Genomic DNA, 13,156 nt, shown 5'->3' with positions numbered 1-13,156 from the left:
TCGTGCCATGCTGTGCCGAGATCTCCGTGGATCCCGCTCGCGTACGAACTACTTTTTGGAGGCTAGCGGCCATTACGGAGCCACTCTTTGTGGGTAATGACCAACGAAACGAACGGTGGTGCGGAGTTAGATTACCGTACGTTCTTCTCCGGGCGATTACTGGTTAAACACCGTTAATGGCGCTGCTCGACCTGGAAAATGGTGGTGATGAAAAGCTCCGTGTGGGGGGGAGAAAAAACTCGCATCCCCATTCTAGCGCTCGTCAGAATGTGTCCAGCGCGTCATTGTTCGATCAGCGAGCCGGGGCGCGAAGGTCCCGGCCGTGTACGTCGCCGTGGTCAATGTTCTACTTTTACCAAGGCAAATGCATTTACGTCGAAACCGATTGCTAATAATGGACGTGGTGCCGTGCATGTTCGCTCGAAAGATGACGATTCTAATCTGTGAGACCGACTGACGGCGACTGAGACCCTATCTTGACAGGTATAAGCCAAAAGAGAGAAAAAAATGATCGTACAAGTGTGTCATCATAGGTAGGATCTACTCAACAAGCTTTATAGTGCCACAAAACGGTTGACTCGGACGATCACTTAGTGTTCTATCACTGACACTTCACACATTGCACACGAAACATCCATCAACAGCGGGGAACGGACCGTCAACTCGGCGAAGATTTTCCAGTCGCCCACCATTTGCTCCATAAAATCGTCTAAACCGAACGTTCCCAGGCTAACCATATCGAAGCGTTCCACATGCTGGAAGAAGAACGATCGTGCACTCTGAAAACACTGGCTCCCCAATGAAGAGTCGGCCGGACCTAAATCACTTACACCTTTCCGGAACGGGCAGCGAGTTTGGTTCATGTGACGCGTAATGCTGTACCAGAGTTCCATCGGGGAGGTAATGACGGCACACATGTCCAGGACCTGTTTTCCGTACGGCCTGGGCATCCATTCGCCGTGCTCTAGCTTTTGCGTGTAGAACACAAGCTGCCACGAAAGGCAATTTTTGGATTAAGTTCGCACCGGAACTAGACTAACTCGACCGATCGACTTACCCCGACCGGTGCAACCAAATCGTTGACGAAAACAAGCTCTCCGTTCAGTGTCAGTTCGTCGTCGTCCGAGAGAAAGATCTGCATCTTCGACGTATCGATCGCAAAAGGCTTACTTGCAAAGCGAGGGCACGGCTTAAACACCTTGTTAAACTCCATCACGAATTTGGCCTACGGAATATGGAAACCAGGGGAATATTAAGCCAGGGGACAGCGCACTACTATTTCTACAAGATGCGGTCCACCTACATGAGCAACGGTAAACAGCAACGTATAACCCACGATGCTCCACATGCTTTCGCTGTTCCACGAACGACACCAGAATGTGGCTTGGAATGGTTGGAAACATTGAAAGTTTGATGGATTACATTGGATGTCAAAGTCACACATGTTGCATGTCCAGTGCAGTATCTGATTCTGTCCGAACAAGCGTTACAGTGTACTGCCTTTGGATGCTTCACAGATAATGTGCATGAATCTGGCCGCAGCGTCAGCCGCGATTAAGCCTCCATAGTTTAACTTTAGAACATTCTGGAAACGTATGAACAATTTCGATAATTGGTCAAGTTTTTAGTACGATTGCTATCGTGTTTACTGAGCGAGTGACTTTGGCGGGCGAACTGGGCCATTTTATTTACAAATCGAAGATTACCCATTGCTGAGCGCCATGTGACTTGACGCGAACCATTATTAAATCCTTCTACGGCGCCAGCCGTGAGATAGCACGTTCAGTCGAAGATGAAATCAAACGGGGCGACTGCTGATAGGCTTTGTTTATTGCTTTATACCACCCGATCTACTAAATCCACATCGCTGGGTGTTGGGTGTCCATGTGGTGGTTGCGATACCAATCGCATGATAAGAACCTTGGTTAAGGTATACCACCAACATTGACACGGTTGGCGAGTGCGTCAGCGTGACTCATCATCCTATTTGGAACACCCAAGAAGACTTGCGTGGAGTCAGAGGTTCCCAGTTCGTACTAGTTTTCAGCTCCGATAAGGTTACGATAAAACGGGCCATTCTTTGTAGCGAAGGAACCTCTAAGTGACAATCTCTTCCATCAAAACGAAACATAGATTTAATAAAATTTGGTTTAGGGCTGAGTTTAGGAATCACTGGCCTTACAGTCCAAGCCGTACAATTGTTTATCGCCAATTGCCAAAGTGGTTGTGTCTACCGTTGACAACAGTATCAATGAGTAATCTCGACGAGCCTGTTGCCAAACCTAAAAATGGGCTGAACACTTGCACGTGTGTTTAACTCTGCAGGATGCTCCTCCTCAACACCTTTCGCTTCCTCGCTGGCCACATCCAGAAACTGTCGCAAGGGTTCGATGAGTCGACAGGGCGTCGACAGAAGAAGGCAAATCGGATTTGGAATATTTCGGGGTTCAGTTCCAGCACGGACTTTGACTATTTTACGGCCAAGTGGCGGTGTGTGTTGGTATCGCGCTGCGTATGTGTATGAGTGCACTTCATTTTGTGTTTCCATTCAATTACCTTTACAGATAGCCAGCCAAGACAGCCAGTGCGGTTAACGGGTGGCGACGCCGTGAATTTTCATCGATTGCCGTGAATAAAACATGAATCTCGTCAGTGGGCGCTGTGCCGTCGATCGAACGGTTGGCACCAACAACCAACGATTCCCAACCGACCATCCTTCTTCCATCGCCAGTTGATTGATGACCATGAAACGCGGAGTGCAAGGACGAAGCGAGAATACAAAGTGTCGAGAGGGTCCGACGGGCCGCAGGAAGTAGGATCGGTGACGACGCGGTGTACGCATCTGCTTCGCAGCTACAGCAGCAGTGTCCACAGCCAGTGCACCATGGGAAAGATAAATGCCAGTCACAGCAACTACTGTTGCGAGAGCAAAACGTTCCGGTGCAACAATCAGCAGGCCAGAAGCCATCAGAAAATACTGTTTCCTCATCGTTTGAGCCCTGAAATGGTTCTCAGCATTCCGGACGCTCTAGAGTCGACCGTCGGTAACAGGGAGCACCCGGAACCGAGTGACGTCCTGGCGCGTACTCTGCTGCAGATCGACGAAGGCTGTCTGGTGTATCGCGCCGAGGGCAACGCGAATATTGTGCTGTCCCTATCGGACAACAAACACGTCCTGCGATTGCGCAAGTCGGCCATCGCTACGCGGGATGGCAAGGGTACGTATGGGCGCTGTGCCGGTTTGGGGGCTTGAAATAAACTAATCGTTTCGCCTTTTACAGCCGTGAGCAATGTTAAATTGGAGCGCTTCGTCAAATACTCTGAGGTGATGTCCAACTTGTTCTCCAGCTGTTACGTGCCAACGCTCAAACTGGCCCATCTCAACACGCAGAACCTACAAGCCTTTAACGAGCGCTTGAGCAAAACACGCCCCGGTAAGTACGAAAGGGGGCCTTAGTCACTGATGCTTTCAGTGGGTTATAATACTCCCTTTGCATGTTAAACTCACCGTACCCTATCGCTATCAGTTGCTAGACGAGACAAGGAAATCCGAGAACTGGATGGTATCATCTACCCGGACGTAGCATTCCTGCCGAACTGGCTCTATCTAACGAGAGATCAAGACATGAATCAGGTAATATAAAGTTGTTTATGAATAGTTATGAAACAAACCTCCGAATGAGCAGTTTTGAAACGGAAGATTGTAATGTTTGTCTACCTTTGATAAGAACGGTAGGCAATAGTAGCTATGCTACCCTATTATGTTTCCACAAAGTATCTTTCTGCCAAAATCGCTTAGTAATCACTAGTAAATGCTTTAGAAAAATAATTCTGTTTATCATTGAAAGCTCAACCCTTCACAATCATCTCTCTCGGAAAGCAGGATGCTGCTCATTTTTCTCAGTATATGTGAACGTGCCTTAATAGTAAGCGGTAACCTCTTAAAGGTTCAGATAGTTTTGCTCGGTATATTTGGCAAAGGGGTTTGTCATACGTTATGCGTTCTCTTAATTTCTAACTCATATATTCGCCATTGCACCTTATTGGTTGAGGTTGCGAAAAGCATTTAAAAGTGCATTTATTGGCGAGTTTCACAAATATATAACATTCTTCGTGGCCTGTGCTCAAACTTTGTTCTTATTTCCTACGTTTCCCGTTGTAGGACAAGATCGGCTCCACTCTGCTGTCTCCCTATCAAACATACTGCGTCGAAATCAAGCCGAAGCAAGGTTGGTTTTCGTACGAACTCTGTGATAACATTCCCGTACCGGGCCTGGCGACCGGGGACCTTCGGAAGTGCCGTTACTGTTTTCTTCAATATTTAAAGGTGAGCTGTCGCGCAGGGGTTGATTGATGCTCCCACGACCCGCGCCCGCTGGGAATGGTGTTGGTAATAAGTTTCCCACCATCTATCTTGTCTCCCGTTCGCAGCTCCAACAGAAATCGATAGCCAAAATTAGTAAATACTGCCCATTGGATCTCTTTTCTGGGTGAGTCCCGATGAGTGGTTATCTGTTTATTTCAGGACGCTAGAGAATGTTGAGTTGTGGACGACACAGGGCAGGTCGCCGCAACGTGGTCGGGCGAAAGTCCTCCTCGCTTATAGTGCGCAACGGGCGTAGATCTGCTTATTTCGAACTATATTTTTGCAACGCAAACCTGTCGCGTGTGCGTTGCCTTGGGCGCGCTTCGCTTCATCGTTCGCGACACTCCGCGACCCACGACAGCAAGCAAATCGATTCGTTTTCAGGGTGACCAAAAATAGCGATCAACAGCAGAAAACCACGCGCCGCCCGGTCGACCATTGTTGCTAAATGGTGCGGTCGCTGGGGCACCAGTGTGTAGTTTTACGACACACTGTATCGACGACTTTCGGATGGACTTTCGAATGTCACTCGCCGTTAGGTCAAAAGTGGCCAACCGAAGCGGGCCGAAGAGGGCCTAAAATAAGAACAATTTATTACACCCATCGGTTCGGGTGGGAGAGCCCGGGTGACGAATTTGTGGGGTCGTTAACAAAATATGACCGATCACCATGCAAGGAGAGAGCGGTATCGGTTCCGATCCGGGTTTTGTGGATAGTTTTTTTCTGTCCTCTCGCATGTGGTTGCGTTGAATTGATAGTGAATGCGTTGATACGTTCAAAAAACGATGGTTTTTGTGGCATTTCTTCCAATATGACTCATCACTAGATATTGTTATGATTGTTCATCTGAAAATTTGGTGGCAAACTCGCTTTTGCGGCATTTGACTAATTTGTCTGTATTTAATCATTCACTCAAACTCAATATGTCGATGATGTTTTAGTAGTTTTGGTAGTAGTAACGTCATGTCTGTTAGTAGTAATGAAAGGTTAGTTTCCAAATTGCACAATTCGAGCGCGATAGGTGATTTAATTAATTTCGCGAAGTTACTTGGAAAAGAAAAGATGCGAGTTATCATAAAAGTGAAGGATATTTGTCCAATAAATGTCGCTATTGCTATTCTAGTTCAATTTGTCTGGAAAGATTGTGGTTGACCTTTGACACTCTCTTGTGTGTGATGTGATATTTTTGCGTCGCATTTTTCGTACTCCACCAGCCGTCCAATTTTGGCCCCAGCGTCCATACCTTGTACATTGCTGGGTACGGGAGGTACGGGCGTGAGATGCATTTTCTGTGTCCTGTGATGCATCGTTTTCGCGGTGCGTTAGCTCTGTGGCGTATGCGTGATCCACGCAGCAGCGGTCGCCCGGAGGGTAAGGTTATAAATAAATTTCAATTATTAGTTCGCCTTTGGGTGAACACTAAAATACACCTTCAAGTAAATCTTGGCCTCGGTACTCTTTGGCGCTGGCTCGCTCGCTCGCTCGCTCGCTCGCTGACTCCGGCGAGAAACCGGTCTCCCGATCCGTGTTTGCAGCTAGTTTTGTCGTTGGGCAATGCATACCGTTTTGCTGCTGCTTTTACGTGATCCTCGCACTTTCGAATGTGTATTTTCAATATCTTACCGTTTTTTGATAGTCGGTAGCCAGTCGAAGACAAAACCACGGTGGTCCAAGCGTACCGCACACAGCGAAATCGGGATAATCTTTTTCGGGATATTTTTAAGACTTGCTGCAGAAGACCTATGGAAGGTGGTGCCGGGAAGGAACAGTATGTTGTTGTGTGATAGGTCGTCTGGGGTGCAAGAATGAAATTGCAGTTGCAGCTGCAAAAGGTCCATTGCACCGAGGGTGATTAAACGATTTCGGCTGTGAAACGACACAATTTATGCTGTAAGAGCTACGCTGTGTAGTGTTAAGAACACCAGACAATATCAATTTATTGTATCGTTCCATTGTCTCGAAAGCATAGAATTATGACTAAAGCATTGTTTATAAATTAGTAGTGCGTTGTGGAAATGTCTCTTGTGTAATTACACCGGTGCGTAGCTTTATCATTTCCTGAGTGAGATAATGCTTGAGTTTTTGTTTTGCAACGCACCGCGCTACGGTATTACGGCAATCACAACACATTCGATACTGATAACGTTTTATCCAACACAGTTTGTTTTATTCGTGTAAATCCTCCATTCGCTTCATATTGCGCAGAAAACCAATCCGTGTTCTTCACGCCGTTAAGGGCCTTATCGGTGCGCCGCAGAACAATTTCAAACTTCTCAAAAATGGCAAGATCGTGTACGACGAGACACGCGAAAAGTCCGTGTTTAACCGAATGCTGAAGGAAATGTTTCCCCGCGACGGACGCACGAAGGAAGAGTATGTTCTGTGTTATTAGTGGTTTCTAAATCGTTGAAATTAATCACATCTTTATTCTTTCCGCAGGCGAAAAACATTCTTCCTCAATCTGATCAAAGAAGTGTTGCTGACGGACTTCTCCAGCGATGACACAACCTGTGACCGAAAACTATTGACGATAAGAAAAGATCGCAAGAAAGTAAACAATCGTAAACCACATGTCCGTTTAGCACGAGCGTTCTTTATGTGATTAACCATGATCATTGCAGAAGGACAGGAACCAACTCCACGAACGTGGCTGCAATGCTAGCGAGCAACATTTTCTTCCAGACAGATGTGTACTGCGTGAGATCCTCGATGTGCAGTTGCTGGTAAAGGTAAGCCACATTTAAAGCCATTCAGATTGAAACTGAACACCAATACTGATCCTCTGATTGTCTTTCTTTTCGGTGCTGCCTTTTACAGTCAAATTTTATGTCGTTCGACCAATCCAAATTGGCCTCATCCAGTGATAGCCCATGCCAATACGTTGACGATATGTACGAGAAGTATCTAGATTACAGAGACGATGTCGGCTATAGCGACGCCTCTATGATGTCCGGGTCGTTCTGCAGCGAATACCTGTCCACGGAGGAAAAGTATCAGTTCGGGGCGACGGCGTTAGATTGCTCGGTTATGATCACTTTTCGGCGACTGATGGGAGATCGGACAGAGGAAGACAGGTATGGACGAGAATACGGATTTTGGGCAGCAAAGAACGTCGAGTTTCGTTACCTGTATTGATCCGGAGAACGAAGAAATAAAAGCCTCAATCGTTTTTGAAAGGTTTTTCAAGGTCTGTGTGACAAATGCCTTGTTTGTCTGCCTTTCTCGTGCGCATTTCTACGATATTTTCAACTGCTACAGGGAAAAGAAAAATATACAAACATGTACCACATGTACACATACATGTAACAGTGATGCCTTGGCATATTCTGTGTTGTCTGTTGCCCGGAAACTATCAATGAACGAGGGCTGGCAATGGATAATAGTTTCCTGAAGGGATTTACGAAAGCCGACACATGGATTTCTAGAGTTTGGGATCCTTTTTAATTGTTTCTGCAATTAGTTGTGATGGTATTTGTTTTTGTCGTTTCGGGTTTTCTAGGTATTTATATCCGCAAATATCTTGTTTATTTTATTTTTTTATTCATGAGTGCATTTAAGATTTCAAAAATGTATTAATTTTTATTGAGGGGACTTATAACAGACACAAACCTTTTGCATGTACAATGTTTGGACAATTGAAACATTTTGACTCACTTGATTTTCTCTCTTTCAGATTGAGCCCTGAGGCTCGCAAGCACATAGTCGTTATCGAAGGAATGAAGTTTTTAGTTAAAGTGACGATCACCGATTTGGATCCGAAATCGCACAAACATCGTCAAAAGTATGTGGATCAACTGGCGGAATCGGTTTCGGCCTATCGTGACTATATGAGCAAGCTAACAAAGCGCTAAGCGAGGCGAATTACCATGTTTGACGTCCATCCGTACGGTTCTAACTTTTAAAACAGGAAACAAACCGAAGCATTCACGCAGAACCTCGTCACAAAGCAATAATGGATTCCTAATGCAGCCAAGAAGAAAGCTCTTTTGAAAACTCTCTACTAGCGATAAGGAAGCAGTCGTGAAACTCTGTGTATTATCAGTGTTATGTGTAAACCACCTTCAACCCATAGAATTACCGGTATATTCGGACTGTATTGTAGGAACGATGGTTTAGCTGAAAGCAGACACTACACATACGAAGGGTTGAAAGTGGAGGCGAGCTCGATGTTCCTTATTCTCGGATGCCCCTGCAAAGATTCAGTGTATTTTATGTAAGAAAACAAACATTTGCAGAAGCGTGATAGATCGAAGAAGAACACGATTGGAGAGAAAATGATAAAATACTGTTCAGCAACATGCACCATTGTTTTATCCAACGTTTAAACTTTGAAAGCATTTGTCGTTCATCGGAGTATTAGATAGACACGGTATACATGTGAATGTTAGCATTTGTGCATTTCTACGACTGATCCATCAGTTAAGCCAAACAGTCTGCATCAGTATCAACACCAACAACACAGCAAATTTCCGACAAACCCACTTTTCGAGCAGACGGTACGGTGGTTTTCAAGGTGCCGCTGTTTTGCTTTATTAACTACTAAATAACGTTTTATTTATTATCGTCGCTATTCGCTATAAATTACGAACGCATTTTTATGCAAAACACAGGTTGGGAAATGGTGGGATATTCGGTCAACATTGTTTTTACAATTATTTTTACCTATTCGAAGTTATCTAAAGTACATTGTAAGTTAATACCAGTTTTAGTTTTAGTATTTATTGCTTCGCCAATTACTTCATGAGTCTTTTTTGTTGTTTCTGGTCCTCTTTTTTAACACTTTCCTTAACAAAATTAGAATGAAACATGTATGTTTAAGGTCGTTTGTTTAATTCGCATATTTTACAGCCATATTTTTACCACAGGACATTTTTATCAGCGGAATGCATAGACGGAAAGGAGCATTTTTAGAACTGTTTTGTGTCATTTTCCCAAAAAATACAAATGGAGTAAGATCGGAGCGAACTCGTAAATGGGTGTGCTTGGTTCAATGATCCGAACTGTAAGTGTAAAACAGTATGTATTTTAAGTCCTTGTAGGTTATCAACATAAGTGATGGAACTTTAATTGCCAATAATGTTAGCACCGCAACAGGGCGGCCATAAATTAAGTCATAACGTGACTGTGACGTAACCTCCGAATAGAAAGTGTTTTCATGGCGTTTCGATAGACTATCGGAACATCGCTTCCAAAGCATGTTGCCTGCGGACTCTTTCACAGAAAACATTCGTTCCAGGAATGCACGGAAAAGGATTCATCCAAAGCGTCCTTTGCCCCCCTTTGGTTGTTATCTTTTGCGTGACGATAAATTCGTTTTCGCTTGTGAAGTAACACGGAAACACACCCGCCACACCCAGCTGGGGGTTAGCGCTGCCTGTCGCGCTGTGGTGGGTGGCAGAGCGGAGTGCAAAGGACCTTGGAGAACATCTTTTCCTTTTACTCCTGAAGGGGGCTAACATAATAGCAACAAGTCATTAGGACATTACAATCCTTTGCATTGGCCCGCCAACAGGGAGTGGCACCACCGGAAGAAGAGTGTGATATTTGATGTGACGTGAGCGTTTTGCAAGCTTCGTAAGAAGCCTGGCACACCATTGGACTTTAGTTGCTTTCCCAACGGCTAACAGGTTGGAACATCGGTGAAGTACGCAAGATGGGCAACAAGATTGTGACGTTTACCGATCAGCAGTTGGAGGACTATCAGGATTGTACGTTTTTCACGAGGAAAGAAATCCTTCGCGTTCACCAACGCTTCCACGAAGCTAGTCCGGACCTGGTGCCCCAAATAATGACCGAAGGTCAGGCGTCCTCGATACAAGTGCCACGGGAGCGCATCGAACGATTGCCGGAGTTGGTGGAAAACCCATTCAAAGGGCGTATGTGTGAGGCGTTTTCGCGCGACGGTGACGGGAATCTCACGTTCGAAGACTTTCTGGACCTGTTGTCAGTTTTCAGTGAACACGCCCCGAGGGACATAAAAGTGTACTACGCATTCAAAATATACGGTACGACGTTTTTTGCAGACTTTCAAAAACATCATTACGATGCGTTCCTTAAAAGCTTCTGTGTCGGTTTTAGATTTCGATCGAGATGGATTTATTGGACAGTCGGACCTGCTGAACGTTATCACGGCGCTGACCCGCAACGAGCTGACGGTTGAAGAGCATCAACAAATAGCCGAAAAAGTGATCGAAGAAGCGGATGTCGATGGTGATGGGAAGCTGTCTTACTTGGAGTTTGAACACGTGATCACGCGTGCCCCCGATTTTATTTCCACGTTCCACATCCGTATCTAAGGGGAGCATAAGCAGCTAAAGAAGTGAGTTTTTCGCAGAATCGTAAAGATCATGTGTGAAAGAGTATAATCCGTGTTGACTGGAAATTAGGTGAAATAGTGGTTTAACCAAGTAATATTCTTATCAACAATGAAATCAACCCTTGCTCTGTGATGGGGTGGGGTTCTGGCGCTTCTTGTAAGACACTATAGGTTCTTAAGCTCGCTGCGTGAAACGCTACTGAATTTATGTTAGAAGTTCTGCGAAGTTCGAAGAAATACAAACAATAATCGAGTTCCTTCAATTTTCCATTGCTATTGAAACTAATTTGAAAGTTCTTTTGCTCCTCAGTGCGTTAAGAGCCATCTGGTGAGCCAAGGGCCAATATCCGAGAGACAAGGGTTGATTTCTCGGCTATGATTCAGTTTGCTTTATGATATCGGCAATCGGTGCTGAATGGCACTAGTGAGGTGTTTTTCTTTAATCTCGGAAAAGTACCTGTGGTGAAATATTTCAATCTATTTGACGAAATATGTCTTTTAAATTTGAAATATTTGCCTCCAAATAACGGTTTCGATTCGGGTTGGTTTTTTTTCCCTTCCGGCCAATTCGACCCGACCACAAAGACAATCTTTGGGTGTTGCTCTTCTATTTTGTTGAAACGAAGTGCATCTGACTTGGGTGTCGGGACTTAAATCGATCCTTGCCCAATGCTATCCCCTTTCGGATCGGGAGCGTTAGAATCGTGTTTTTCGTCTAGCAAATGGCTTTATTGCTTTAGAGAAATTCCTCACGTGGCAACCAAGCTGGCGGTGTCGTATTTCGAAAGAAGGCAAAGGATTTATTGCATAACTTTAAGTGATAAAAATTGTGCATCATTGAATTCGAATGGAAAAGCTTTACGGGGCAATTAACAAACTTATAATTAGTTGAGTTTTGTTGTGAATTTTCGAATTGACCACTTACTAATGCGAATTTGAAAACGAATATTTGTTAAGCCTTTTGAGTTTTGAACGAAGTGCCAATAGTAGATAAACAACGATTCAACGTCGATTTCAACGTGTGTTGGTATGTTAAACCAACTCTCAGCTCAAATGTATGCTGATAATTTATATAATATGGGCTAATTTAATGAACTGATTAACACATTTTTGAATTGTTTAATGAAAACACGAAACCATTATAGCATGCCCAGTAGTAAGTTAATCGAATGGTTCCGTATCTGGCCCAGCATCCCAAAGGCGTAGTACGTGCAAAATGATTTTAATTCCATTAAAATGCATCATTACCTCGGGCCGAGAAGCACCATTTGCATAAATCGTAACGATATCAATATGAAATTATGCACCCGGCCACATATGAATCGGATTGGCCAAATCGATCGCCGGCCGTGTTCGATAGAAAGCACACGAATCAGCCGACGGGTTGAAAAGTTAATTAAAAACAAATGAAAAACAATTCCCATTGCATCATGTCGCTGATATGCGCTGGCGCTATTGATCCTCTTCCGTGCCGGGGAATTTATGCTGTGCTATGCTCCTGCGTGTACATGTTAATCCGTTTAATTTTTCAATCCATGCTGGCCTTCCGGAGACGAGCGTCGGGCTCGGATCGCATGACGAACCGGTGGCGAGCGTTTGAAACATCAATCTCCTCTTGGCGTAGAGTTGGCGGAGTGCGTTAGCTATGCCAAAGCGGCTTATGCTTTTGGGGGATTTTAAGCCAATTCAGTAGTTGGAAGACTCAAAGTCTATGCTTGGACCTGAAAGCTTCCAATAGACCAGAGACAAAGTGTTACCGCATGTCCTTGTACTGTGCGTGGAAATTTATTTGTGATCCCCGGACGAGCCTTGGCGGTCTGGTTATGGTGTGATTAATTGCGTTTCGTTACTCATCTTAAATTACGATCAATTACGGGCCCTGGGCTTTTTGTGTTCGGTTGTATGATGAAATGTACTCTCTTTTCTATCATTTTGAACAAACTTTCTTGCACGAGTTTTGTTCCCGTTTGCGTACTGACAAATAAATGTAGAGAAATTTACTTTACGTTCAAGCTAAACGGTACGGTTTGCGTTCCAGTTTAGATCCTCGGCACTTCTTAATGTCATTCAGACCAAGCTGGTTGTTTCACGCGATTTGTTGAGATGATTATGGCTCGATCCCGTAACCGGAATCGAGGCGAACAAAAATTGAGTTTAGACTCCTTAGAGTATCCCTCTCCACGGAAATCTTTAGTAAAAGGCGAAAGATTTATTCGACATTTGAAGAGAGATCAGAGTACCGTCCGAACGGCTTGAGCTACCCTCCCGATCTTCCTAGGCCATGTTGCTGTAGTGATACATAACGAACCGTTTGCCGGTCTGTCGTTTGTTTCGAACGTCCTTCGCTGCGTATCGGAACACATACACACGTGGACAGTTCAACGCGCCGTGACCGCTAAATCCTAGACGGAAGCATATCTGATGTAAAAATATTTGGTCACATACTTTACCAGAAGACTGATTATGTAATAAAT

At 44.7% G+C, this 13,156-nt stretch overlaps 3 protein-coding genes and 1 non-coding gene across 4 annotated transcripts in view; 2 read left to right on the top strand and 2 right to left on the bottom strand.

Moving 5' to 3' along the window:
• LOC131209583 (inositol-pentakisphosphate 2-kinase) overlaps positions 1–9,263 on the top strand; it is a 72,135-nt gene extending 62,872 nt beyond the window's left edge. Inside the window, exons 3-12 of the mRNA XM_058202680.1 lie at positions 2,565–3,218; positions 3,282–3,434; positions 3,528–3,634; positions 4,163–4,327; positions 4,432–4,490; positions 6,572–6,739; positions 6,806–6,917; positions 6,988–7,095; positions 7,184–7,440; positions 8,040–9,263. Coding sequence (XP_058058663.1) covers positions 2,885–3,218; positions 3,282–3,434; positions 3,528–3,634; positions 4,163–4,327; positions 4,432–4,490; positions 6,572–6,739; positions 6,806–6,917; positions 6,988–7,095; positions 7,184–7,440; positions 8,040–8,217 — 1,641 coding nt within the window. The 5' untranslated portion in view covers positions 2,565–2,884 and the 3' untranslated portion in view covers positions 8,218–9,263. The remainder of the gene's footprint in view (positions 1–2,564; positions 3,219–3,281; positions 3,435–3,527; positions 3,635–4,162; positions 4,328–4,431; positions 4,491–6,571; positions 6,740–6,805; positions 6,918–6,987; positions 7,096–7,183; positions 7,441–8,039) is intronic.
• Positions 591–1,348, bottom strand: LOC131207677 (uncharacterized). The gene is made up of 4 exons (XM_058200301.1): positions 1,304–1,348; positions 1,058–1,225; positions 831–989; positions 591–755 (listed from the first exon to the last, which is right to left on the bottom strand). The coding sequence occupies exons 1-4, from the start codon at positions 1,346–1,348 to the stop codon at positions 591–593; spliced, it is 537 nt and encodes a 178-aa protein (XP_058056284.1).
• A 731-nt stretch (positions 9,264–9,994) lies between the features above and the next one.
• LOC131211045 (calcium and integrin-binding family member 2) lies at positions 9,995–10,662 on the top strand. The gene is made up of 2 exons (XM_058204386.1): positions 9,995–10,371; positions 10,445–10,662. Exons 1-2 carry the CDS (start codon positions 10,020–10,022, stop codon positions 10,660–10,662), a joined length of 570 nt encoding a protein of 189 aa, XP_058060369.1. The 5' UTR covers positions 9,995–10,019.
• A 2,136-nt stretch (positions 10,663–12,798) lies between these two features.
• On the bottom strand, positions 12,799–12,922 carry LOC131212990 (U5 spliceosomal RNA). The gene has a single exon (XR_009156940.1). It is a non-coding gene; the product is annotated as a U5 spliceosomal RNA (small nuclear RNA).
• Positions 12,923–13,156: the final 234 nt, after the last annotated feature.

The sequence above is a fragment of the Anopheles bellator genome, chromosome 2 (genome assembly GCF_943735745.2).
Source record: "Anopheles bellator chromosome 2, idAnoBellAS_SP24_06.2, whole genome shotgun sequence".
NCBI lineage: Eukaryota > Metazoa > Arthropoda > Insecta > Diptera > Culicidae > Anopheles > Anopheles bellator.
Note: the sequence above shows the minus strand (reverse complement) of the source record. Positions and strands in the feature narration are given on the sequence as shown.

Coding starts and splice junctions, on each gene's coding strand:
- LOC131211045 (XM_058204386.1), top strand. CDS start 10,020: ATGGGCAACAAGATTGTGACGTTTACCGATCAGCAGTTGGAGGACTAT. Junction 10,372..10,444: donor CTACGCATTCAAAATATACG/GTACGACGTTTT, acceptor TGTCGGTTTTAG/ATTTCGATCGAGATGGATTT.
- LOC131207677 (XM_058200301.1), bottom strand. CDS start 1,348: ATGTGGAGCATCGTGGGTTATACGTTGCTGTTTACCGTTGCTCAT. Junction 1,226..1,303: donor TGCTGTTTACCGTTGCTCAT/GTAGGTGGACCG, acceptor CATATTCCGTAG/GCCAAATTCGTGATGGAGTT. Junction 990..1,057: donor ATTTGGTTGCACCGGTCGGG/GTAAGTCGATCG, acceptor CTTTCGTGGCAG/CTTGTGTTCTACACGCAAAA.